At 42.7% G+C, this 27,887-nt stretch overlaps 1 protein-coding gene and 1 pseudogene across 1 annotated transcript in view; one reads left to right on the plus strand and one right to left on the minus strand.

Moving 5' to 3' along the window:
- The first annotated feature begins 3,814 nt into the window (after nucleotides 1-3,814).
- LOC121561533 lies at nucleotides 3,815-9,259 on the plus strand (annotated as a pseudogene).
- Nucleotides 9,260-15,622: 6,363 nt separating this feature from the next.
- Nucleotides 15,623-27,887, minus strand: part of LOC123483166 — a 70,937-nt gene continuing 58,672 nt past the window's right edge. Inside the window, exons 2-5 of the mRNA XM_045212684.1 lie at nucleotides 17,408-17,644; nucleotides 17,095-17,319; nucleotides 16,845-16,899; nucleotides 15,623-16,749 (exon numbers count right to left, since the gene is read on the minus strand). Of these exons, the coding sequence (XP_045068619.1) occupies nucleotides 15,623-16,749; nucleotides 16,845-16,899; nucleotides 17,095-17,319; nucleotides 17,408-17,644 (1,644 nt within the window). The remainder of the gene's footprint in view (nucleotides 16,750-16,844; nucleotides 16,900-17,094; nucleotides 17,320-17,407; nucleotides 17,645-27,887) is intronic.

Consider the following 27,887-nt stretch of genomic DNA (forward strand, 5'->3'; position numbering starts at 1 on the left):
AATTAAGATAAATTGGCAACGAAACAATTAGGACCTCCCAGACCAAATTTAATAATTCAACAGGTTTCTACTAAAGGCGGAAAGTCCTACACCCGAGGATTTTCCAAAAAATTGGTACGAAACGAAAAAAGACATTGCCACTCACTCAACTGGATGAGGGATACAGGCTAGCTGTCCGCCGCCACAACGATGAGGTTAGTGTTGATAATCACAAGTTTACTGGAGAACTGAGACCAAGTAGAGACTTTGGACAGGGTGGATATGGTATAATAAAGGCAGTTTATTCAGAGGTAAAGATATCTGGAATCGCGTGCACGGACCCGTTCGTCAAACTCTTAGGGAGCTATAAATTAAGCCCCATTACTTACCATATCAGATAAGAGAAATTGCTGCAGCTACATATATTTTACATCCTGGCCCTACATAGTTCACTATTTGCATCACTTACCAAAATATTACATGTGGTCATATATGCTTGGAAAGTGGAGATGCCATAGAACGTCAAAAAAGTAAACATTGCTGGAGACACATTGCCGTTTTGGAGAAGACATCGCGTTTGCTAGCGAAGAGATTTGTTGTGGCAAATGAACTTGGGCTGGGAATTGCCAGGAACCTCACGATAAGATATATGCATCAGCATTGCGAGTCTCATGATTCTATACGTATTGCGATTCGATAATGTGATTTTATTGCGCACCATATGTCTGTTGCAGAGGGATCAGAAAGCCATGAGAACGAGTTTTGATCAGTCATGGAAATAAAAGTGCTGAAAACAAATTGGCTCCCAATGTGAAAAGATTGAGAACAAGCTATGAAGGAACAATAATGGTGTTTTGGTGCAGGTACAGCCAACTAGCGCTAAAATATTGCGATATTGTCAATACAGTATATCGTAAAGTATCACTATGTAACTCGATTTCTTTCACCCCAATCCCTCAAATTAACGGTAAATAACTGAATTGTTTGCCCCACATTTAGCTAAGATGATTAGCTAGCCAGCTAAAATGTTTTATTTAGTTAGCAGTCGCATCTACAATAGTTTACTGTCAATAACATGTCTCCAAAAATGACGTGGTGTCTCCAATTGTGTTGACATTTTACAATTGCGATGCGCATCCATGAGTATCCACTTTCTGTAGCTCAGCTGGTAGAGCATGGTGCTTGTAACGCCAAGGTAGTGGGTTCGATCCATATGGGACCACCCATACACAAAAATGTATGCACGCATGACTGTAAGTCGCTTTGGATAAAAGCGTCTGCTAAATGGCATATTATTATTATTATTATTATTATTATCTAAAGAGAGCCCCGAAACATTGTGTGCAGACATTTTATGCAATAAATGAAGTAGGTTGAATCTAGTAGTTCTGATCTTCTGATTGGTCCTGATGAGTTGGGCGAGGTCCCCTCCAGGCTACTGTCACTGTTGCATTGGCTCTGAGTCGGGTTCTCTGTCTTCAAATGTTCAGCCTAAGAGAGGGGATTTTTGTGTGTGTGTGTGTGTGTGTGTGTTTAACAGTGATGATGTGTGTGTGTGTGTGTGTGTGTGTGTGTTTAACAGTGATGATGTGTGTGTGTGTGTGTGTTTGTGTGTGTGTGTGTCCTCAGAGCAAGAACTCGTGAGTTGGAAGAACTGAGAGGCCTATGGCGTGGGTGTTGTCCTTGGCCACCTGCTGACAAGGCTGACAAGATAGGACCCTTTTGTCCATTGTTATTGGATAGGAACAGAACTTATAACCAGCTCCTGACCTAAATAGATCTTAGCACAACATTTTACTCAACATATCATATTCCATATTCACTATAACAAATATATTTACTACGACATTAGCAAGAACCGCCACATCCTCAGCCGGCTAATCCAGTGTGTGAAGTTTTTGCGGAGTGTTTGAGTTAGCTTTGCGAGGCAAAGATGAAACTGAGGGCTCCACCAACCCTGGTAAGCCAACACTTTTGAGATCAGTCAATAAATGCTTCTGGTATTGACTTATATGCTGCCCCTGTCTTCATGTTGTTGCTGGACATATCTTTTTTAAAATGTGTGTAGGTCACCTAAATCATCAGAAAAATTGCCCCTCCTGAGAATTTTTTCAGGAGCAGCCACTGATAGGTTGTATGTTGGGAGCTTTTGGGAAAGAGCACAGTTAGAAAGATATGGCATATAGAAGCAAAACGGATGGACATCATGAAAATGATCGGAGAGGTTGAGAGTAGAAGAAGTTCAGGAGCAAAAACAAAAAAAAACAAATAAAATAGAATTATTGTAAAATTGACTGTGTCCTTAAGGTGTAGATAGTAAGTATAGGCTCGAAGTAGAGGCCTGGGCATTGTTGTTCACTAATTTACCCCAAGTAGGGAAAGGATTGCGGGGTTAAAAAGTAATAAAGGGGAGTATATATATAAAAAACATGGGGGATTGTAAGAGATGCAGACAATTACATTGATAGAAGTTACAATCTATCTGCAATAGTAAGCTGATCTACCCCCATAAAAAAAAAAAAAAAAAAATAGCTGGTCCTGGGGCTCTGTTCACAAACACAAACAGACCCCACAGAGCCCCAGGACAACAACAACACAATTAGACCCAACCAAATCATGAGAAAACAAAAAGAGAATTACTTGACACATTGGAAAGAATTAACAAAAAAATTGAGCAAACTAGAATGCTATTTAGCCCTAAACAGAGAGTACACAGTGGCAGAATACCTGACCACTGTGACTAACCCAAACTTAAGGAAAGCTTTGACTATGTACAGACTCAGTGAGCATAGCCTTGCTATTGAGAAAGGCCGCCGTAGGCAGACCTGGCTCTCAAGAGAAGACAGGCTATGTGCACACTGCCCACAAAATGAGGTGGAAACTGAGCTGCACTTCCTAACCTCCTGCCAAATGTATGACCATATTAGAGACACATATTTCCCTCAGATTACACAGATCCACAAAGAATTTGAAAACAAACCCAATTTTGATAAACTTCCTTATCTACTGGGTGAAATACCACGGTGTGCCATCACAGCAGCAAGATTTGTGACCTGTTGCCACAAGAAAGGGGCAACCAGTGAAGAACAAACACCATTATAAATACAACCCATATTTATGTTTATTTATTTTCCCATTTGTACTTTAACTATTTGCACATTGTTACAACACTGTCTGTAGACATAATATGACATTTGAAATGTCTTTATTCTTTTGGAATTTCTGAGTGTAATGTTTACTGTTATATTTATCGTTTATTTCACTTTTGTTTACTATCTACTTCACTTGCTTTGGCAATGTTAACATACGTTCCACATGCCAATAAAGCCCTTAAATTGAAATTGAAATTGAATTGAGAGAGAGAGAGAGCAGGAGATAGAGAGAGAGTTTGTGTGAGAGAGAGTCTGTGTATAACAAGCCCTGCAGGTAATATTCTTTATCTCACTATTAGTGTTATAATATGGTTTTGTGTGTGTATTTGTGAGAGAGTGAGTGTGTAAAGTGTGTGTGAGAGAGAGAGAGAGAGAGAAAGAGAGAGTGTGTGTGTGTGTGAGAGAGAGAGAGAGAGAGAGAGAGAGAGAGAGAGAGAGAGACAGAGAGAGAGAGAGAGAGAGAGAGAGAGAGAGAGAGAGAGAGAGAGAGAGAGAGAGAGAGAGAGAGAGAGAGAGAGAGAGAGAGAGAGAGAGATACAGTCTGTGTATAACAAGTCTCTCACAATTGACTGAAGTGATTTTGAATTATCTTTCACTGCAGGTACTTGACTGAACCTCTGGGAGGAGAGAAGTACATTTCCTGCTCAGTGGTGTTGCCTGATTTGTGTAATCTCCTTCAGGTGATGGAGAGCTCAGATGATGACCCTGCCTACATGGTAAGAATCAAGCTGACATTCACAACAGACCTGGAAAAACGCAAGGAAAACGCCAAGCTCACATGGCTGAAGATCACCACAGCACTCGACCCAAGGTTTAAGGACCTGAAGTGCCTTCCTAGACCTGAGAGGGGTGAGGTGTGGGATTTGGTCAGCAACTTGCTGAAGGAAGATAGGCCTGCACAGCAACCTGATAAAGCAACAGAGTCACAGCCACCAAAGAAGAAAGCTGCCCTTTTGTTGAGTTCTTCTGAGTCTGACTCTGATGAAGAGGAGGAGTCCATTGAGAAATGTGTGGAGCGTTACAAAGCAGAGCCCAGCATCAACATGGAGGACTGTCCACTACAGTGGTGGTCACATCATGCAGGGGCACACACCAGGCTGGCCTGCATTGCACAAAGGTACCTGGCAACGCCTGCTACATCAGTACCTTGTGAGAGGTTGTTTTCACTCCCTATGGCATATCGTACAAAAGAAGAGAGCAGCTTTATCATCTGAAAATGTCAACAGGCTTGTTTGTCTTTGAAACTGGCTCAGTGAAAAGAAATAGGAGGACGACTGAAGTGTATGGTCGCAGGTTTATGTTCTGTGGAATTCATTACATAGTTGGACAAGTTATGTTCGTTGTATCCATAGAGCCAGTAGTTTTTTTCTTATAGCCAACCCTCCAATCAGTAATTGGGAGAACAATCATTTGGAATGGCTGAAGCTTTAACTGTGTGTGTGTATGTGTGTGTGTGTGTTTGTGTGTGTGTGTGTGTGTGTGTGTGTGTGTGTGTGTGTGTGTGTGTGTGTGTGTGTGTGTGTGTGTGTGTGTGTGTGTGTGTGTGTGTGTGAGAGAGAGAGAGAGAGAGAATGTATGAGGGAGCATTACCTGGCCTACTGGGAGCATTAGTAAGTTCCAGGACTTTTGTATTGCTTAACTTGTTTATGGTGCATATGCCATTAAAATCATTCTGATACAGAATATGTTTTGTGATTCTGTCCCTACATGCCTATAACTAAATACACATATAAAAAAAAAGGAAATAATCTTTATTTAGCACCAAATTTGAGCAAATAGAAAATGTGCGTTTAACTACAGAATTGAATGCGATTAATCGCGATTCATTATATTAATCATTTGACAGCCCTAGTAATATTGTTATTGTTATAGAGTGGACACTATATAAATAATTACATTGAATATGTGTTGTACTTACCTGCAGTATAGTATGATTGCTATTCATGTGTGCATGGTTATTATTGGCATTGACCGTGACCTTTCCCCTCTGATGATGTCATCACCAAGAGTCAGTTCTGTACAATGTGATTCTACCACAGGTTGAGTGGGCTGTATCGTTCTACTGTTTTGGTACCGTTTGTACATGGCTGTACACCTTTTATTTATTGGGTTGAAAGTAAAGGAAAGTAATATTGAAATGTGTGTGGACATTCCTTGTCAAGTTACTACATATTTTTGGCGACGAGGATAAAACTTTATCAACATGTACAGGGCGATGAGCGACGGAGAGCAGCCGCCGCTGGAGGGAGACGCCGACGGGGACGATCAGCAGCAGGTGAAAATCGCTAACGAAGATCAAGGACAAGTTGGCGTTATAATGGCAATGTTTGGGACTATCACCGAGTTTGTGGAATAGAACGAGGACTGGACGGAATATGTGGAAAGGTTGGGACACTTGGAATTACAGATGAGGCTAAACAGTGCTCTATTCTCTTGAGTGTGTGTGGGGCTAAAACCTACAAGCTAATGAGGAATTTGGCTACACCAAGGAGACCGGGAGAAATTCCTTTTGGCGATCTAGTTGCTCTCTCGTTCAGACTCACCACAATCCAAAGCCTTCAGTGATTGTCCAGAGGTTCAAGTTTAACTACCATTTTCGGAAAACAGGTCAGTCTGTTGCTAACTTTGTTGCTGAATTACTTGAACTCTCTGAACATTGTGAGTTTGGCCTATGTTAGAGGACATGCTCCGTGACAGATTAGTCTGTGGCATTAATGAGGACAGCGCAGGTTGCTGGGGGAAGCCACACTGACTTTCAAGAGAGCATTGGAACTATCTCAAGGGATGGAGATGGCCGCTAGTAATGTGAAAAATATTCAAAAGGCCAACAGTCAGTGGAAGTTGTGCAGTGCATCAGGTGACAAAAGAGGTGGCAGGAAAAAGGGGAAAAGCAGTGGAATGTTTCAGATGTGGAGGAACACATTATGCAAACAATTGTAAGTTCAAGGATACTGTCTGTCACAATTGCAACAAAAAGGGACATTTAGCTAAAAAATGCAGGGGTCCTAGGAGCAAGCCAGAGGGTGGGCGGATTGGGCTGGGCAAGTTCACAGCACTGAAGCCGCAGTCAGCAGCGCACCACCTAGAGAGCACAGAGGAGGAGGAAGAGCATTGTTCCTACAACATGTTTAATGTGAGTGAGCCGCGTGCAGAGCATATCTATGCTACAGTGTAGGTAGATGGAAAGCAGATGAGGATGGAGGTTGACAAGGACAGCCAGGAAGCGAGAGCACGGCTCCTGGTGGTGAAAGGGAATACTACTACTAGGGTGTGACTGGCTTAACAAAATACAACTGAACTGGGGTGAGATAAAACACAACCGAGTGACTGAGGATGTCATTCAAAAGTACCCTGAGATTTTCAAAGATGAACTGGGCACACTGCAGGGCACTGCAGTTAAGCTGTTCGTGGATCCTCAGGCCGAGCCTCGCTTTTTCAAGCCCAGGACAGTGCCTTACGCCATGAAAAAGAAAGTGGAAGATGAGTTGGAGCGGCTGCAGGAAACAAACATCATGACTCTCATTCAGTTCTCCCGCTGGGCAGCTCCAATCATTCCCGTTCTGAAAAGTGAAGGCACGGTGCGTATATGTGGGGACTACAAACTCACCATCAACGGGGCCTCTAAGCTAGACGCTTACCCGCTGCCGCGGGTGGAGAACCTGTTTGTGACGCTTGCAGGAGGTAAGACGTTCTCAAAGCTTGACATGAGTCACGCCTACCAACAACTCCTCCTGGACGAGGACTCAAAAGAGTATGTCACAGTCAACACGCACAAAGGCTTGTTCAGGTACAACTGCTTGGTTTTCGGAGTGGCGTCCAGCCCAGCCATTTTCCAGAGGACAATGGACAATCTGCTGCAGGGGATCCCTCATGTAGCAGTGTACCTGGACGACATCCTGGTTACAGGGGAGACAGAGGAGGAGCACCTCCACCATCTGGCCCAGGTGTTAAAGAGATTCTCTGAGGCAGGGCTGCGCCTGAAGCGTAGCAAGTGCACATTCCAAGCACAGAGTGTGACATACCTAGGTCACAAGATCACAGCGCAGGGTCTGTGTCCTGTGGAGGACAAAGTCAGGGCAATCAAGGATGCTCCAAACCCCAAGAATGTGTCCGAGCTCAGGTCGGTCCTGGGCATGGTGAACTACTATGGTAAGTTCCTCCCTGAGCTGTCAACAGTGTTGGCTCCACTTTATCAGCTGCTCCACAAAGACTGTAAATGGAAGTGGGGGCCAGCACAAGAGAAAGCTTTCAAGGAAGTGAAAGCACTACTACAATCAGCACAACTTCTGGTTCATTTTGACCAAGACAAAGAGATCATCCTGTCATGTGACGCCTTGCCCTATGGCGTCGGGGCAGTACTCTCTCATCAGATGGATGACAGGTCAGAGAAACCCATTGGATTCGCATCACGTATGCCGACGAGTGCTGAGAAGGGTTATTCACAGTTAGACAAAGAAGATGTCTGGCCATAGTCTTTGCTGTGAAATGCTTCCATCAGTACCTCTACGGTCGTCATTTCACCATATGGACTGACCACAAACCACTGATGAGCCTTTTCAGTGAATCAAGATGCATTCCTCCCATGGCTTCAGCAAGGATACAGCGCTGGGCCCTCACACTGTCAGCTTACCAGTACACTAGAGCGGGGAAGGACAATGCAAACGCAGACGCGCTCAGCCGTCTCCCGCTACCAGAGATGCCCACCACAACGGTGGTGCCTCCCGAAACAATTTTCCTAATGGAGAGATCGTCAAACTCACCTGTGAAACAGATCAAACAGTGGACAGACCAGGATCCTATCCTGTCCCAAGTGAAAAGATTCCTTATGCTGCACATAGACTTTGCAGGCCCTTTTATGGGTCACATGTTCCTTGTCATGGTGGACGCGCACTCCAAGTGGCTGGAGGCTAACATCATGAACAACATCACAGCGACCACAACCATCGAAAAGCTTCGGCAGGTGTTTGCAACCCATGGTCTGCCTGACTCTCTTATGTCCGACAACGCAACAACGTTTACCTGTGACTTGTTCCAAGAATTCATGTGGAGAAACGGGATTCGCCATGTCCGCAGCGCTCCGTTTCACCCAGCCTCAAACGGCTTAGCGGAGCGGGCTGTGCAGACACTGAAAGAGGGGCTCAAAAGAATGACTGGGGGAACCATCACAACTAAGCTCTCTCGGTTCTTGTTCCAGTACCGCATCACACCACAAACAAGAACAGGACAGGCTCCAGCGGAGATGTTAATGGGCAGAAAGCCAAAAGCTCACCTGGATCTACTGTGTCCGGACATCAAAGCACGAGTGGAACGGAAGCAGGAGAAACAAAAAGAGAGACATGACCACCACGCGAGGGAGAGACAGTTAAAACCCAATGACACTGTCTACATCCGCAACTTCACAAGCAGCCAACGCTGGTTGCCAGGTATCATTCTGAGTCAGAGTGGTCCTGTCTCCTTTGTGGTCAAACTGACTGATGGTCGAGTCATGCGCAGACACCAGGACCACCTCCGCCTCCGCTATGACAAAGACAAGTGTCACGTTCGTTCATGAACGGGTCAGACCAAGGCGCAGCGTGATATGCATACATGTTTATTAGACTTATAAACACAACGACAAAACAAGAAACGAAACGTGAAGTCCAAGGTACACAAACAACATACCTTTCACGGAACAAGATCCCACAACCCACTAGTGCCAATAGGCTGCCTAAGTATGGTCCCCAATCAGAGACAACGAGCGACAGCTGCCTCTGATTGGGAACCACACCGGCCAACATAGAAATACACATCCTAGAATATCAACATAGATATACACCAACATAGAACATACACACTCTGACTCAATATATACGAGTCCCCTGAGTCAGGGCGTGACAACAAGATCATGTTTTCAGACGGAACAGCTGTGGGTGGTAGTATACAAGTTGAAACCCCACAGGAAACAGTATCTGAGGAACAGGGGCATTCAGTGGTTCCAGCAGAGGGTGATGGACATTCTCTCACAAACATCCAACCCGCTCCTGTGCCCTCAGACCCAGCTCCACTGGGACACGCCTTACCTGTGTCTCGTGGCACACCAGGAGTACTGCGCAGATCACAGCGTAGTCACAAGCCTCCTGAAAGACTAACTCTGTAGTTGAGACTGAGAGACTCGTGGTGTTAGTGTTTGTTTGGAGCAGCAGACTTAGTTGTTTACATTTACAGTTACACCAGCAGAAGTTCTACAGTGTTGTGAAGTAAAGAAAAGAAAACACTGATGTGGTTTACTTGTTAACCTTATGTTTTCCTTACAGGGGGGATTTAAATTGAGGGGGGAGAAGTGTTATTGTGTGGACGCTATATAAATAATTACATTGAATATGTGTTGTACTTACCTGCAGTATAGTATGATTGCTATTCATGTGTGCATGGTTATTATTGCCATTGACCGTGACCTTTCCCCTTTGATGATATCATCACCAAGAGTCAGATCTGTACAATGTGATTCTACCACAGGTTGAGTGGGCTGTATCGTTCTACTGTTTTGGTACCATTTGTACATGGCTGTACACTTTTTGTTTCTTGGGTTGAAAGTAAAGGAAAGTATTATTGAAATGCGTGTGGACATTCCTTGTCAAGTTACTACAGTTATAATATTGTATTTTTTTAAATTTGTATTTTTTGGATGTAATAATTCATGTGTAGCATTATTATAATCATGTATTTTCTTTAGATGTTTTTTTCTGGAAGTAATAATTAATGTTAATTAATAATTATCTTTGTTGTTGTTAGTTGATTTGGTTAATCAAATAACAAACAGATGCATTACATAATAGATCAACATCCCAATGACATAGCTGTGATCTAGCCTTTTGAGGGCCCTAAGCGAGATTTTGTTCTGTATCTATGGACGCAACCCAGTCGTTCGTTCTAAATGTTCTATTATGATACTGGCTGGCAATGTTCTTATCACTCGCTTACTAGCTAGCCAACTACGGCTAATTTACAGTCACATTAAACAGTGCAGCCAGAATAATAACAAAGTAGCTGCATTTGCATTTGTTTAAGCTGTTTTCCAGTGACATTTATTTGGATACATCCATAACAATGAGCTAATGATGCACAATTTCACCTGGCATAGAAAATGTGCTCTCTCATCAGGACACTGTTGTTCAGAGGAGCTAGCCAACAACACCGCTAACACAATAACTTCAAACTGAAGCTGGAAAGACTGCAAACTAGCTGCACTTTGCTTCGATTTACCTGTTTTCTATTGACATTTATTTGTATATATACATAAAAATTATGCTTATTCATGATTTTGACTGGCTGAGAAAAGCTGCCTGCCTGTCTCATCTCGACTCCCGACCTCTACACGTTCATTATTATGGGACAGCTAGAGATCGAATTTCAATACTGATTTTTTTTTTCAAATGTCAGACAGATCAAATCAAATTGTATTTGTCACACACACGTGTTTAGCAGATGTTATTGCGGGTGTAGCTTCTAGCTCCAACAGTGGAGTAATATCTAACAATTTCACAACATATACCCACGTCGTGATGTGACTTTCATTATTGTGATGACTATTATTTATCCAATAATTACCTACTATGTTTAATTGTTACTAGATTAAATTAATCATGTAACAATTAACTCATTAGGAATTTGGGGCACCACGGGAAAAGTTGTTTAACGAGTTACCGTTTCCCGAATGAACTCTAAAGATATCTAGATATCTCTTATCATTTAACAATCATTTATTAATAATTTGCCTCATATCAGTCTCATTCTGAAAGTCGTAGGCTCTTTAAGTCTGCACGAACCCGGGTCTTACTGATTATTCAGTACCACACAAATTAATTTAATCATTTATTTACTAACTAATAAAAAATGATAACACAAGATACAAACACATACACGGTATAGGTAGGGATTAGAAACTTAATACAATGAAAACTGGTCCCTAGCGAACGAATACAATATGACACTTGTTTATTTATTTATTATTTTTTTTATTTTTTTGGGATGGATCAGCTTAATATTGCAGATAGATTGTATCTTCTATCAATGTAATTGTCTGCATCACTTCCAATCCCCCATGTTTTATTTTATTTTTTATATATATATTCCCCTTTATTACTTTTCAACCCCACCATCCTTTCCCTACTTGGAGTAAATTAGTGAACAACAACGCCCAGGCCTCTACTACCGGTCTATACTTACTATCTACACCTTATGGACAGAGTTAATTTTACAATAATTCTATATCTATATATATATATATATTAATTTATTTTTTTGCTCCTGAACTTCTTCTACTCTCAACCTCTCCGATCATTTTCATGATGTCCATCCGGTTTGCTTCTATATGCCATATCTTTCTAACTGTGCTCTTTCCCAAAAGCTCCCAACATACTACCTATATACTTATTATGGACACAGTATGCTTACATTATTAGTTATCTTGTTATTATTTGTTGTTATTTGTTATTAGACCCATCCTTCAACCCCATTCAATACCTCCCATCCATCTCTTAACACCATCCATATAGGATTTCTATTTGCCATATATATTTCAACCGTACTGTGATGTACAATATGACACTTGTTACAAAAGATGGCTAGAGAGAGAGAGAGAGAGAGAGAGAGAGAGAGAAACACTTGGATACACATGGACCTAAGCTCATAGTAATCATAATACTTTGCCAGAACTGTCGCCCGTTTGGTAAGAAGTAATGCATGTATTTACGCGTTTGTCTTCGTCGTCTCTGTTGGACCCAGGCCTTCGTGGGAAGGGTCGATTGGGCCTTCTCTTTCCGGATGGCCTTTTAGATGTAAGGCTCAGATGTAAGGCTCAGATTGTCCACAAGAGGTCAGAATGTCCTTCTTCTTAGTCGTCTGTTTACTTTCACTCGTTCTGGAAGTGGTCTTCTGAGGACGACTAATCAGCCGTGTCGATGATCCCCTGTGGGGTGATGAGAGCAGTGTAGTAGACAATGGTTTGAAGAGAGTAACAGGATGGTCCCACTTAAATTCACCTTCTTAAATACAGTCCTTAGAACAGCTTCTCAGCCGTAACATTGATTGTTAGTGGAGGCAACTTTGTCGTCTTCACCTCGTGTTGATTTTCAGGGTCGGACCAATATGGACAACAGCTGCAGCTTGAGGTCCATCTAGTCTGATCTGATAATTCTTATCTCAGTCTTTTATGCACTCTGGTAAAGAGGGGCGTTTCTGTCATACGGACACGCTCTCTGAGCTCCCTTGGGCGTGGCTAGTTACGAGGCAAAAGTATTATCATCACTATGATTTTGTTAGAAAGCTAAATTCACATTCCTATCTTCATGAAAACATTGTCTTCCTCCTTGATATTTTCTACACAGGGTAAAGGATGTAAGCCGGATATACACAGTGTAAAAGCTCTTCAAGTCACAATGTTTTCATTATAACGCCTTTATACCATTTTTAATGACATCACAAAATATACATTCATTTTCCATATTCCATTTCTCATCATTCCCAATGTTTGGATGTTGAAATATATTGTCCCAATGTTCATTGTTGGATGTTGAAGTTTTTGGGTGGCAAAAGTCTCTGAAACAAAGGACATTCCTTTCACCATACTACAGGGCCAGAGATAGATTCTCCTATCTCAAATTTATGTCAGTATTAAGGTGTCAAGACCGGCAAACCGGTCTGGTATATCAAGAAGCTGATTAAATGGTATGATAATTACACAGGTGCAACAATGCCACAGATGTCTCAAGTTTTGAGGGAGCATGCAATTGGCATGCTGACTGCAGGAATGTCCACCAGAGCTGTTGCCAGAGAAAGTAATGTTAATTTCTCTACCATAAACTGCCTCCAATGTTGTTTTAAAGAATTTGGCAGTACATCCAACCCGCCTCTCAACCACAGACCATGTGTAACCACGCCAGCCCAGGACCTTCACATCCTGTTTCTTCACCTGCGGGATCGTCTGAGACCAGACACCCAGAGAGCTGATGAAACTGTGGGTTTGCACAACCGAAGATGTTCTGCACAAACTGTCAGAAACCGTCTCAGGGAAGCTCATCTGCATGCTCGTCGTCCTCACTGGGGTCTTGACCTGGGTGCAGTTCTGCGTCGTAACTGACTTCAGTGGGCAAATACTCACATTCGATGGCCACTGGCATGCTGGATAAGTGTGCTCTTCACAGATGAATCCCCGTTTCAACTGTAGCGGGCAGATAGCAGACAGCATGTATGGCGTTGTGTGGGAGAGCGGTTTGCTGATGACAATGTTGTGAACAGAGTGCTCCATGGTGGCGGTGCATTTTATCGATGGCAATTTGAATGCACAGAGATACCAAGACGAGATCCTGAGGCCCCATTGTCGTGCCATTCATCCTCCGCCATCACCTCATGTTTCAGCAAGATAATGCACAGCCCCATGTCGCAAGGATCTGTAGACAATTCCTGGAAGCTGAAAATCTTCCAATTCTTCCATGGCCTGCATACTCACCAGACATGTCACCCATTTAGCATATTTGGGATGCTCTAGATCGACGTGTACGACAGCGTGTTCCAGTTCCCGCCAATATCCAGCAACTTTGCACAGCCATTGAAGAAGAGTGGGACAACATTCCACAGGCCACAATAAACAGCATGATCAACTCTATGTGAAGGAGATGTGTCGCGCTGCATGAGGCAAATGGTGGTCACACCCGTTACTGACTAGTTTTCTGATCCACGCCCCTACCTTTTTTTAAAGGTATCTGTGACCAACAAATGCATATCTGTATTCCAAGTCATTTGAAATCCATAGATCAGGGCCTAATGAATTTATTTAAATTGATTGAATTCCTTATATGAGACTTGTTTCAAGAAACTAGGCGTATGTCGTGGGTCACAACTTCAAAGGAGAGCCATTTGAACGTAAACTTTAAAAAATAGTCATAATCATAATAATTTGCCACCATATCTTCATTTTCACTAAACTATGAAAAAAGAAAAATATATACTGAAGAAAAAAAAAAATATGTATATATATATATTGACAAGCAGCTACATAAAGTGCAATCGGGAAGTATTCAGACCCTTTCCCCATTATTTTGTTGAAGCACCTTAGGCAGCGATTACCACCTTGAGTCTTCTTGGATATGAGGCCACAAGCTTGGCACATCTATATTTGGGGAGTTTCTCCCATTCTTCTCTGCAGATCCTCTCAAGCTCTGTCAGGTTGGATGGGAAGCTTTGCCGCACAGCTATTTTCAGGTCTCTCCAAAGATGTTAGATCGGGTTCAAGTCCGGGCTCTAGCTGGGCCACTCAAGGACATTCAGAGATTCTTGTCCCAAAGCCACTCCTGTGTTGTCTTGGCAGTGTACTTAGGGCCGTTGTCCTGTTGGAAGGTGAACCTTCACCCCAGTCTGAGGTCATATGCGCTCTGGAGCAGGTTTTCATCAAGGATCTCTCTGCTCCATTTATCTTTCCCTCAATAGTGACTAGTCTCCCAGTCCCTGCCGCTGAAAAACATCCCCACAGCATTATGCTGCCACCACCATGCTTCACCGTTGGGATAGTGCCAGGTTTCCTCCAGATGTGACGCTTGGCATTCAGGCCAAAGAATTCAATCTTGGTTTCATCAGACCAGAGAATCTTGTTTCTCATGGTCTGAGAGTCTTTAGGTGCCTATTGTCAAACTCCAAGTGGGCTGTCATGTGCCTTTTACTGAGGAGTGGCTTCCATCTGGCCACTCTACCATAAAGGCCTGATTGGTGAAGTGCTGCAGAGATGGTTGTCCTTCTGGAAGGTTCTCCCATTTCTACAGAGGTACTCTGGAGCTCTGTCAGAATGACCATCAGCTTCTTGGTCACTTCCCTGACCAAAGCCCTTCTCCCCCGATTGCTCAGTTTGGCCAGCTCTAGGAAGCGTCTTGGTGGTTCCAAACTTCTTCCATTTAAGAATGATGGAGGCCACTGTGTTCTTGGGGACCTTCAATGCTGCAGAAATGCTTTGGTACCCTTCCCCAGATCTGTTCCTCAACACAATCCTGTCTCGGAACTCTACGGACAATTCCTTCGACCTCATGGCTTTGTTTTTGCTCTGACATGCACTGTCAACTGTGGGACCTTATATAGACAGGTGTGTGCCTTTTTAAATCATGTCCAATCAATTGAATTTACCACAGGTGAACTCCAATCAAGTTGTAGAAACATCTCAAGGATGATCAATGGAAAGAGGATGCACCTGAGCTCAATTATGATTCTCATAACAAAGGGTGTGAAAACGTATGTAAATAAGGTATTTCTGTTTTTTAGTTTTTATAAATTGCAAAAAAGAAATTTAATAAGGCTGTAACGTAACAAAATGTGGAAAGAGTCAAGGGGTCTGAATACTTTCCGAATGCGCTGTATGTTGAACAATCAGCTATTCTACAGTGGTATAGAACTGACTGGTGTCTAAATGGTTATTAGTCAGGTGTTGAAAACCACTTTACCATCACTCAACGATTTCAGGTATATCTCAGCTACTTAGAGCCTGCTTGGTCATAAAGACCCTTAGCTTCCTTGTAGACAGCACTAGCTGCTTTCTCTGCTGCCTCCTGTACTGTCTCTGCCTCCTCTGCTACAGTAGCTCCTACTATCCCTCCTCTTACCGCTCCTGCTGTTGCTCTTGCACCTATGCGTACCCATGCTCCTATGCCTATACCTGAAACCATTCCCATGAGCGCCCCTGTCTCTCCTGCAAGCACTGGTCCTGCCGCTGTCTCCATGACTGTTTGCACTGTTTTCATTGAAGCTGCCATCTGACGTATACCTAAATGAACCAGTGGTTTTGTAGCGAGTGTGAGTGGGATCCCTGACCCCAGTGCCACCCCAAGGAACGCTCCTACCACTACACCTGCTGTAATCCCTGAGAGTTTGATCAGGCATTTCTTCCACACACTTTCTTTAGCCTGTTTTCTCATCTCTTCCTCTAACATCTGGTCCTTTGACTCCTTTCTAAGACTTTCTATCTCTGCCTGTATTTCTCTCTCTGCCTCTTGGAGCATCTCGTTGGTGTAGCATCCTCCTCCGTTCTCTCTCACCATCTTCTCTATGGTGTTGAGTAGCTCTGCTACTTGGTACTGGTTGCTGTGCTGACCCTGCTGACTGGTGTTCCAGTATTTGTTGTCGATTACGTGATAGCGGCCTCCACATTTCTCCACAAGCTTGTTCAGTTCAGCATTCTGTTGGACAAACTTCTCAATGGTCAAACCATTGAGTTGTTCACCATGAGTGAAGAGGACTGTGGCATATTTGAAGGCCTCTGGTGAAAAATATTTCTCAATATTCGCTACGGCTTCTTTCTCGTGGACTGTGTACCGTTCCACTTTCAGTACAATGAGAAAGGCATGCGGCCCCGGAGCACACTCTGTTATACATTTGACTATTATAGGTTTGAGGTTCTCTTTAGGGATGTCAGTGTCAAATAATCCAGGTGTGTCAATCAAGGTGATGTTTCTTCCTTTGATGTTCTTGGTCTGCGCTTTACATATCTGTGTTGCGGAAGTGGAGTTACTGTCCGCAAGGAACACATCGCCTTGTCCGAAGATTGTGTTTCCAGCACTGCTTTTACCTCCTCCGGATTTCCCCAGCAGCACAATCCTGATGTCTATAGGGAGGGTTCATAATTAAAACTTGGAATAGTTTAATCATAACGTAATAATGTATTTGATCTAAAGGTGGGCATGAAGTGTTATAACTCACCTTGCTCTGGACGAGTGCCCATTCTGGGCAAAGCATTCTGGGCAGTCTGAAAAGCCTGTAGATTAGAGCAAACGATACAACTGTAATGAAGGACTGTAATTGTAATTATTACAACAAATTTGTAATTTGTAATTTTTGACTCAGTATTATATAATGGCTTCAGAGACTCTGCAACGTGATTGGCTGAAACATATTGAAGTTAATAGACATTTTGTGAAATGCTTTGAGACCTTTAAAAGTCTCTGCTCACCTTGGTAGAATCTCTGTCATTGGGATGGACGATGATGTGGACAAGGAAGGGACTTTTGCTCGCTCGATTCTGTTCATACCGACGCACCTCTTCTAGCAGAACCCGCGTTGCCACGTTCTGAGGAAACCGGAGAACCACACCAGTTTCAACTACAGGGAAGGCAACGGAACAGAAGCCCCGGTTCTCACAAGAGGTCAGGATTTTCCTCACACCTTGCCTCAGAACCTGAGAGAGGACCAGAGGTTAAGGGTTAATGGAGGTTCAAAGGTCATAACACACACACACACACACACACACACACAAGGGGACACACTTGTACTGCTGGTCCTTGGGGGTTGTTGTCCCATTGTGCACAGCTGAGGAAGAAGACACGGCCAGAGCTGAGACCAGTCAGTCCCTCCACCAGGACATTGTCACCAGGTGCAGTCTGTCCCCCTGATTCCCTCAGAAATGCTTTCATCAGTCCCGGTCCAGCTGCCTCCGACAAGACATTACCAACACGGGAGGAGAGAGGGTCACTACCAACCATGGGGGACACCAGGGCATCCACCTTCAGAGAGACAGACAGAGAGACAGAGAAGAGGAAAGAAAGAGATAAAGAAAGAAAGAAAAAGGGTAACAGAAAAAGGAAGAGAAAGTGTAAAAGAGAACGGGAACATTGAGTCAGTATGAAGTAAACATAATTCACAGAATGTTGTTGAATCAAGAATATGGTCATGTCAGTGTCTCTCTCTCACCTGCTGCTTCTCTATGGTTCCCTGGATGATCTCCACCTGGACACAGACCTCTGGAGTGGCTGCTTCCCTTGCGGAGGCAGAAGTGGTGTCTCTCTGAGGAGCATGTGTAGTGGTAGTGGTGGTGCTAGAATCTCCCTCCCAACCAGAAAACTCCCTCTTCCCCTGAAACAGCCTATCACAGGCCTCCTGCATGGCTTTCACTGCCTCTCCACTCACATCAATCAGAGTGACCTTGGTAAGGATGCGCTGTTCCCTCCCAAAGTCCCTCACTGCAGAGACTATGGCCTCAGAGCACACCTTCAGAGGAACGCTGAATATCCCTGAGCTGATGCAGGGCATGGCCAGGGTCTGGAGCTCCATGGTCTCTGCCAGATCCAGGGCTGCCATTACTGTCTTCTCCAGCAGAGGGCGCTCATTCCCACCTACGCTGCCACCTACTGGTCCCACCGCATGCAGCAGCATCTTACAAGGCAGCTTCCCTCCTGTGGTCTCTACCACTGTACCTGTGGGTACTCTCCCTATCTGCCTAACCAGATCCCTGCTGGCCCGCTGTACCTCAGGCCCCCCAGCCCGGCTCAGAGCTGCAGCCACGCCCCCAGCGTGATCCAGATCCTCATTGGCTGCGTTCACCAGCGCGTCCGCCCATTCCTTGGTGATGTCACCCTGACAAACCACTACCTGCAGTCCCCCCTGGAGGTGATAGCTGGTGGCTGCGACCATCTCCTCACGTCTTGGTCCGGGGCCCGCTTCACCGACTATGCCACCATGGTTCTGTTGAGGGCGTCCCACGACTCTTACACTGGACTGGTCTATCAGAAAGGCCCCGATCTCCTCCCTCAGTTCCTGAACCTGCTTCAGGTGGCCCAGCAGCTGCACTCTACACGCAGGACCATAACTGGCTACCACCCTGTGTCTGCTCTTGTTCATCTCCTTCACCTTCTTCTCAAGCTTAGACTTCAGTTCAGCCGGGAGGGCAGGAAAGTTGGGCAAGTCGATCTTCTCCTCCCCAAACTCCCCGAGCAGATCTTTCTCAGCCTGGTCCAGTTTATAGGAGGAGAGGGCGAACAGACGGAGCTCTGTGTCCCCCAGCTCTACTTTCACATGGCATCCAAACCCCAGCAGGCTGCTCAGGTGCTCAGGCCTCCCATACTCCTGCCTCAAGAAGGACAGGAGGTGGAGGGACACCTCAGGCACCACCCGCTCCAGCACCAGAGAGATCTTATCTGTAACTAACTGTCTGGCTGTCCGGACTTCACTTGCTGAACCCTCCAGCACCAGCTGAGCTGAGTCACCGCGCATCACTCTCACTCCAGGAACAGCCTCACCTAGATCCTTCTCTATAACTTCCCCTAGAAGACGGAGCTTGGCCGGTCCCAGACGACAAGTGGTGCTGATCTTCTCCTGCTTCCCTGAACTCAGACCCTGAGCCTGGAAGGCCTCCAGCTCCTTCAGTTTGGCCTGTACCTCGGCCCCCTCCCCAACCACCACCGCAAACCCTGCCTCGCAGTAAACCCTCACATCCTCCGAACCTAGGGTACTTCTCTGCAGCAGCGTCTGGAGCTTACATGCGTCTACCTCATAGTGGCATTGGTACCGCTCATGGAGATGTTTGAACAGTTTCTCTACCTGTGCCTTCCATGGTCCCACCCCAATCCCGACTCCATCTCCACATGAATAAGCTTGGCCTGAGCCTCTGACCACTGCCCTCCCGTCCTCTTGGTGGAGCTGGACAGAGCAGCCCAGAAAGGCCAGCTGCTGCTGCATGCCTTTTCCAGCCCCAGGGCTCTCCTTCAGGTAGCGCAGGAGGTAGGAGTCTAGATGGAGTTCATGCTCTAGGCCACCAGGTGGCGATGTCTGGACTGGGAAGGAGGGACGTAATGGGAGGAGTTGGTGACTCTACAGTCAGAAAAGAAAGGTATAAGTCCTGGATAATTCTACTGTTAATGATTATTATGTCTGGATTTATCTACATTTATTATTGATTTATTATTGTAGTTCGACCGTACAGCTGCGTCTGGATTATCTGATACATAAAAAAAAAAAACTGGTTTGGCATTTGTCCATTTAGTTTAGTACAGATTTGTTTTGCTAAAATGTATGTTCTTGTCATTCCACAAATTGTAAATTATTATGTTACTTATTACAATATAACATACACCAAACATGCAATAAAATCAGTGCAGACTATTTTGGCCTCATTTGAAGGGATATTATAGTTATTACCTGACTGGCAGATCCACGATGTATGACTAAGCTATGTGTTTACTGGGATGCAAATACAACAACAGTGCATTGACGTCTGTGTACTTTGACCTCATGTTAGGGAAAATAAATGTATTCTCTAACAGGTTATGTGACTCAGCCTGTACTCTATACTGTAGTTGTGTCTGTATAGTCGGGCCTCACCGCATGACTGCTTACTGGGGAGGTTGTCTCCAGGCTGCCTCTCAGAGTGAGGGAGAGAGGTCCCCCAGGCATCTCCAACACATGATGAGTTTTCTGAAGTACCCTCTCCTGGACTGGAAGAATTACAACGTCATAATGAGTTGTTGTTGTTTTGTTGTTGTCATGTAGTAGTAGTAGTAGTAGCAGTAGTAGTATTAGTAGTAGTAGTAGTAGTAGTAGTAGTAACAGTAAGAACAATAACAACAACAACAACAATAATAATAATAATAATAATAATAATAATATTTTTTTACTGCATTAATTAAGCCTTTTGCATTTAGTCCAGGACTTGAAGAGTTAAAGGCTACATATGCTAGAGGAGTTGTGCTGTAATCTCTAAAGTAATACACTGTATGTACATCTATACAGTTCTTAATTAATCATAAAAGTTATTAAAATAAAAATGTTATTTCCTTTTAGATTGATAAAGTCCTGTAGAGTTAATACATATAATGAAAAGCCAAAGGAATGAATTTGTGCATATCTGTCTGCATACCTGTAGCCTGGCTATGTGAAAGTGAAATTTACTCCTATAGCATATTTATTTGCTGCATGTCAATCACTAGTTACCACAGCCACAAAGTCATAAACCCTGCCTATTACTACAATTTATTTTCTTAATTAAAATATTATTTCAAACCTAACAATAACCTTAAACCTAACCTTAACCACACTGCTAACCTTATGCCAAACCCTAACCTAAAATCAAGACCAAAAAGCACATATTTTTTCAAGTATTTTTATGATAGCCAATTCTGACTTTGTGGCTGTGGTAACTAGTGAAAACGGCACGTCTGACAAACATTCTGATTTCGCAAATCCTCCTTGAAGTTTAAATTTCATTGTCTTACCCAAATGTAGGCCTATTCAAATTATAAATTGTAATCAAATAGGCCATAGAATAAATCATATATTGAACAAACTAACTTTAACTTATGAACAGACATTGGCAAGAGCGCATGGTAAAAAATAAATAAAAAAGGCATTCAATATCCTATCACTTCGCCTAAACATTTTCATACCTTTCGGGTAAATAAACGCAACCTTGTAAACTTTGTCACCAACTGATTCTACTGGTCCACAATCTCCGCCACCGGATTTACGGCGAATTTCAAAGTACTTTTTTATCTTCTCTTTCTGTGATGGGTCCAGAGTCTGGCACTCGAAGAAAACAGGGTATTTGTAAACTTCCATTTTATAACGTAGGCTAGCAATTAGTCAGTCGATCGAGGAGAATAACTACACTGCTGCCACAACATACACCCATGCTTGGCCACGAATTCCTATTATTTGATCAGATTTACATAACTTGATGAACTATAGAGGTCGTCTATGATTGGTTCAGATGTAGTCCGTCCTGAACGTCCGGAAAAACAACTTCTGTGTATGCACGGTGCTCGTTGAGGGGATTCGGTTAATCTGTCCCGGTCACCCAGGTATGCCTCTTTTGCACCGGGTGAAAGTTTGTTGCATTCGTTTTGAAACAGGGCTGCCTCCTGGCCCGGTTCAAAGCCTACAGAGATGTCGGCTCAAAACAAAAGTGGTGTAATTAAGCATGCTGGGTAATGAGTAGGATTTTTTGTTTTTACATGCAAAAGTGATAGCTTTTTTTTTTTTTTTAACTTGATCTGCCTTTCCAATTAAAACTAGTTTGAAAATTGAAATACATATTTCAAGGAAAATAGATGTTTTATGTTTCTGGATGATGCACGACGTTGCAATGTTGACAACATGACCAAGTGACAGAGATTACTAAACGATTTGAAGCACTTTTGCTGGTTCAAATCCGCTCAACCAGCAAAAGTGCTTCAAATCGCCAGTGACGTCATCCGCTCACATTGATGAGCTGACGTGAGAACCATAAACTGTAGGGCAGGGATCATCAACTAGATGCAGCTGCGGTCTGATTTCCGTAACATAATTACATATAATTTGTAGACTGCAAATTGACCTTTGACTAAAACATAATCATTTCAAACCTTGCTTACGTTTGTATATGATCACGTGACTCCCTACAGTGCGTGGGAATACTTGGGAACAGATTTCTGAAGTTAAAATCACTTGGAGCTGATTTCCTGGTATTTTTACAGTCTTTTATGTCCAACAATAAAATATGATAATAATATATCATCTTTTTTTTGGCTCAGGAAACTTAATTATTTGTATGTAGCCTACAAGGTATGACCTAGTGTGGTAGGATGGCTAATGTTTTACTATTCTTCCAGGCACCTTTATTTCCAAGGGTGTAGTTATTCACCTGCCGCGTTCAATCAGCTAGCAAGTCAGAAATGTCTGATTTCCCACTAGCACCTGAATTCAGCAATAATAATAGTAAAACATTAGCCATCCTACCACACTAGGTCATACCTTTATGTAGTGCACTAGCAGGGCACTGTGTTGTACTTCCAAATAAAACCACCTGCGGTCCAAATTTTTACCATTGGCTATACTGTGGGCGTGTATGTAGGCTACATAAAAGTAATTATTGCTGAATTCAGGTGCTAGTGGGAAATCAGACATTTCTGACTTGCTAGCTGATTGAACGCAGCACGTGTATAACTACACCCTTAGAAATAAAGGTGCCTGGAAGAACCTTTCCAGTTCAAAAACGTTTTGTTGTGACTTCACCTTAACATTAATCTGAGGACTGTTATTTATCTAATCAACTAACAATGTTTAATTGTTACCCGATAAAATGTATCATGTAACAATTAACTCATTAGGATCTGGTGCACCACGAGAGCGGTTCTTTAAAGAGTTACCATCTCCCGAATTAAACTCTAAAAGGTCTTTACCTATCACATCTATAAACAGTCAACTTATTCATCATAACCTCGTATCATATCATCATTCTGACAGTCGTATCTGCAAAAACCCGAGCCTTACTTATGATTCAGTACTGCACAAATTTGTTTAATTATTAATTTACTAGCTAATTAAATGGAAACACAGGATAAACACACACACACTGTATCGGTTATTGACTGGAAACTTAATACGATGAAAACAGGTATCACGACTTCCTCCGAATCTCTCCTTGTTCGGGCAGGCTTCGGCGTTCGTCGTCACCGGCCTTCTAGCCACTGCCGCTCCTCATCTCATCATTCCAATTGTTTTGTCTTGTTTATTACACACACCTGGTTCATATCCCCTCATCAGTACCTGTATCAGTGTTCCCTCTGCCCCCTTGGGTTTGTGTGTGATTGTTTATTGTAGAGGAGATTATAGCTCGGTGGAGCTAGTTTCTATTGTGTATCGCTGGGTTATTCACCTGTTTGCCTTATTTTCCCCAGTCCACCGTTTGTACACACTGGTGTGTATTACGCATTGCTGCGTACCTCTGTTTATTGATTAAACCATTTATTCCGTGATTTCCTCTCCTGCGTCTGACTCCGTCCATCATCACCCGCACAGTTCCCTAGCGGAATGACAACAGCATTGATGCATGTTAAGGAAAAGAGGAAGAGGTTAGAGACACTTAACATTACCACATTCGTAAAACTACTCTCTTCTATAGTAACCATATACTTTGCACACAAACCGCCGCCCTCTTTGAGTAAGAAATCATGAATGTATTTACGTGAAATGCCTGTTTCGCCATGTATCTCTCTCGGTGGACTGTACCGTCCTGGAAAGGGAGGTGAGCCTTCTCGCTGCACGCTTGTAAGGCTCTGATTGTCCAAAAAGGTTCCAACAAGTCTTCTACTGTTGTTCTCTTCTTCGTAGTTGTCCGGTCTGCAATGACTTGTCTTGTAGTCCTGAACAGAACTATAGTTGATTTTCCTTCCATTCACTCTTGAAAATGTTTCTTTGAAGATAGGCTAGCCAGCCGTATCGATGATTCCCAGTGGGGTGATGGGCATAGCGTAAAAGGATGGTTTGAGCAGAGTAATAGGATGGGCCTACTTAAATTCAATTTCAAAGATACTTTACTTAGGACAGCTAATCAGCCATACCAGTGATTGTCCTGGAAGTGAGTTTTCCTTCTCCACCTTGTGTTGCAATTCAGAGTTCCAACCATTTTAAACGTGTAGCGGCCGCTTTATGCTTTTCTGATCTAATATGTTAATTCTTAACCCACCATTTACAGACTCTGCTCGAAAAGGGGCGGTTCCGTAAGGCTGACACGCTTTCTGACCTCACTTTGGGCGGTTACTACTTCCTGTTTAAAGTTTATGGAAAACAATTATCTCTTATAGCTTCTTAAATCACATCCCTCTCTTAACAAAAATACTTTAATCATTTTTCATATTACATGCACAACGCATAGTATGGACACTTTCCAAGTTACAGTATTTCCTTTAAAACATTTTTAATGACATCACAAAATAACAAACAATAAGACATTAGTGTTCTATAGATTGCCTACGACCATTCCCACATTCTACATTAGAAATATTGTTCCAGTATTCGCTTTTGAACGTGTTAAAGTTTCAGCTGGAAAAAGTATGTTAAACAAAGAACATTCCTATAGGGAATCTTTAGAAGGGAGAGAGAGATCTTCTTCCCTTGATTTATGACCAGGCGTGAGCTGTTAAGCCCCCCCATTAGTTCTTTCCTTCCACCTCTACGGGTGAGAGGGGGTCTGATTGAATTTGTTAATTGCAAACCTGATCTGACCTATTTGGATTCTCGTGGACAGTCAGCAGGGGTTCTACAGTTTGAACCCCTGCTGTCTCTGGCTCTACACTCACCCCGCCCAGCCATCTAGATGTGTGAAAGTTAGTGTATAAGCTAATGATCCATCATGTATGACATTCCTGGGAGTGTGTAAACGTATTTTTTTTATTACCATATCATTTTTGTATGTTCTCTATAGTGACCAATTCGGCACATTTGGGCAGACTTGATTAAAATAGTCCAGTATTGCAATGTTTCACTGGATCATTCTGAAACTTTGCACACACACTAAATCTAAATTGCGCCTAAACTGCAATATTATATTGTGGCCTTTCTCTTGCATTTCAAAGATGATGGAACAAAACAAATAATAGAAAACACATGTTTTTTTGTTTGTATTATCTTTTACCACATCTAATGTGTTATATTCTCCTACATTAATTTCACATTTCCACAAACAAAGTGTTTCCTTTCAAATGGTATCAAGAATATGCATATCCTTGCTTCAAGTCCTGAGCTACAGGCAGTGAGATTTGGGTATGTCATTTTAGACAAAAATGGAAAAAAAGGGTCTGATCCTTAAGAGGTTAACAATATTTTGTAGAGGTGGCAGCCTATGAGATTGGATGCGTGGCTTATTGGGGAATGGCTTTCAGATAGTTGTTTTTAACTACCCGTCAGCGTAAATGTCATTCCTGCTCATTTTAAGTTTGTACACTGCACCCCATGTTCAAGAATGGCCTTTTCCTCTTTATTCAGATTACAACCTCTCACTATTGGTTATTTGAAAATGTAATACTCCTCAAAATATTGCTATTTTTAAAGCAAGCCATAGAAAGTTGGTTGCAATTTCAATTTAATCCACCAGAAACGACAACAAATAATACAACAAATATTATGGTTAAAATGAAATATACTTATTGATAAAAAAAGGGTATAATCTTTGTAAGTGATATCATATATAGGACTGGTGGAGTTATGTCACACATGCAGCTAACAAAAATAAATGGAAATGTCTGCTCTACCCAAAATTACAACTAACTAATTGCAGCATTACCGCAAAAATGGAAGTGGCAAGTAGAAGGGGGAAAAAGTAAGGAACTTGTCTGTTGGCCCTGCATTAAAGACCAAAATGTGTTAAAGAATGTTGTGATAAATAAAAAAATATACCAGTTTCATTTACAGACCTAAAAATTGACAGCTGTGCCATATAGATTGCAAAATAGTTGGGAAGAGATTTTCAATGTACCGATTCCATGGCACATGGTTTATGAACTGATACACAACGCCAGATTCAAAACTTAGAATTTTTCAATTTAAATTATTGTACAAAATTCTTGCAACCAATACATACAACCATCCCAGCTCTGCAGATGTTGCTGCAAAGAGACAGAATCATTAGATCATTTGTTTTGGTACTGTCCATTTGTAGCTTGTTTTTGTTCACAGGTACAGGAATGGCTGAAGAATTGCAACATTTACCTGGAGCTAACTCTGCAAATAGCACCGCTGAGTGATTTGAAAAGTCAAAGTCATTCGATCAATAATATAATAATACTTTTTAGCAAAAATGTGTGTCTTTGATTTACAATCTGTAGAAACTATGATAATAGAAAGCTTCAGAACTTTTGTGAAACATCACAGCACAGTTGAAAACTATATGGCTAATATAAATAAAAACAGGATGGTGTTAAGAGATAGATGGGAGGGGTTGGATGAAGCTGAAGGGTGGGACTAAATACAACAAGATCAAATATACTGTGTCCGTAAAATGTATATGGATTCGGAAAGTATTCAGACCCCTAGACTTTTTACACATTTTGTTATGTTAGCCTTATTCTCAAACAGATTGTATGTTTTTTTCCTCATCAATCTACACACAATACCCCATAATGTCAAAGTAAAAACAGTATTTTTTTAAATCTTAGCAAATTTATAAAAATAAAAAAAAACGGAAATATCACATTTACCTAAGTATTCAGACCCTTTACTCAGTACTTTGTTGAAGCAACTTTGGCAGTGATTACAGCCTCGAGTCTTCTTGGGTATGACGCTATAAGCTTGGCACACCTGTATTTGGAGAGTTTCTCCCATTCTTCTCTGCAGATCCTCTCAAGCTCTGTCAGGTTGGATGGGGAGCGTCGCTGCACAGCTATTTTCAGGTCTCTCCAGGGATGTTCGATCGGGTTCAAGTCCGGGCTCTGGCTGGGCCACTCAAGGACATTCAGAGACTTGTCCCAAAGCCACTCCTGTGTTGTCTTGGCTGTGTGCTTAGGATTTCATCAAGGATCTCTCTGTTCTTTCCTCCGTTCATCTTTCCCTCGATCCTGACTAGTCTCCCAGTCCCTGCCGCTGAAAAACATCCTCACAGCATGATGCTGCCACCACCATGCTTCACTGCAGAGATGGTGCCAGGTTTCCTCCAGACGTGACACTTGGCATTCAAGCCAAATAATTCAATATTGGTTTCATCAGACCAGTGAATCTTGTTTCTCATGATCTGAGAGGCCTTTAGGTCCCTAAAATTAATTACTTAAAAATCATACAATGTGATTTTCTGGATTTTTAGATTCAGTCTCTCACAGTTGAAGTGTACCTATGGTAAAAATGACAGACCTCTACATGCTTTGTAAGTAGGACAACTGGCAAAATCGGCAGTGTATCAAATACTTGTTCTCCCCACTGGAAAGGAAAGGAAAGGGGGATACAGTGAGGGAAAAAAGTATTTGATCCCCTGCTGATTTTGTACGTTTGCCCACTGACAAAGAAATGATCAGTCTATCATTTTTATGGTAGGTTTATTTGAACAGTGAGAGACAGAATAACAATAAAAAAATCCAGAAAAACGCATGTCAATAATGTCATCAATTGATAAACATGAGGGAAATAAGTATTTGACCCCTCTGCTAAACATTACTTAGTACTTGGTGGCAAAACCCTTGTTGGCAATCACAGAGGTCAGACGTTTCTTGTAGTTGGCCAACAGGTTTG

Source organism: Coregonus clupeaformis, unplaced genomic scaffold (assembly GCF_020615455.1).
Source record: "Coregonus clupeaformis isolate EN_2021a unplaced genomic scaffold, ASM2061545v1 scaf0039, whole genome shotgun sequence".
Taxonomy (NCBI): domain Eukaryota; kingdom Metazoa; phylum Chordata; class Actinopteri; order Salmoniformes; family Salmonidae; genus Coregonus; species Coregonus clupeaformis.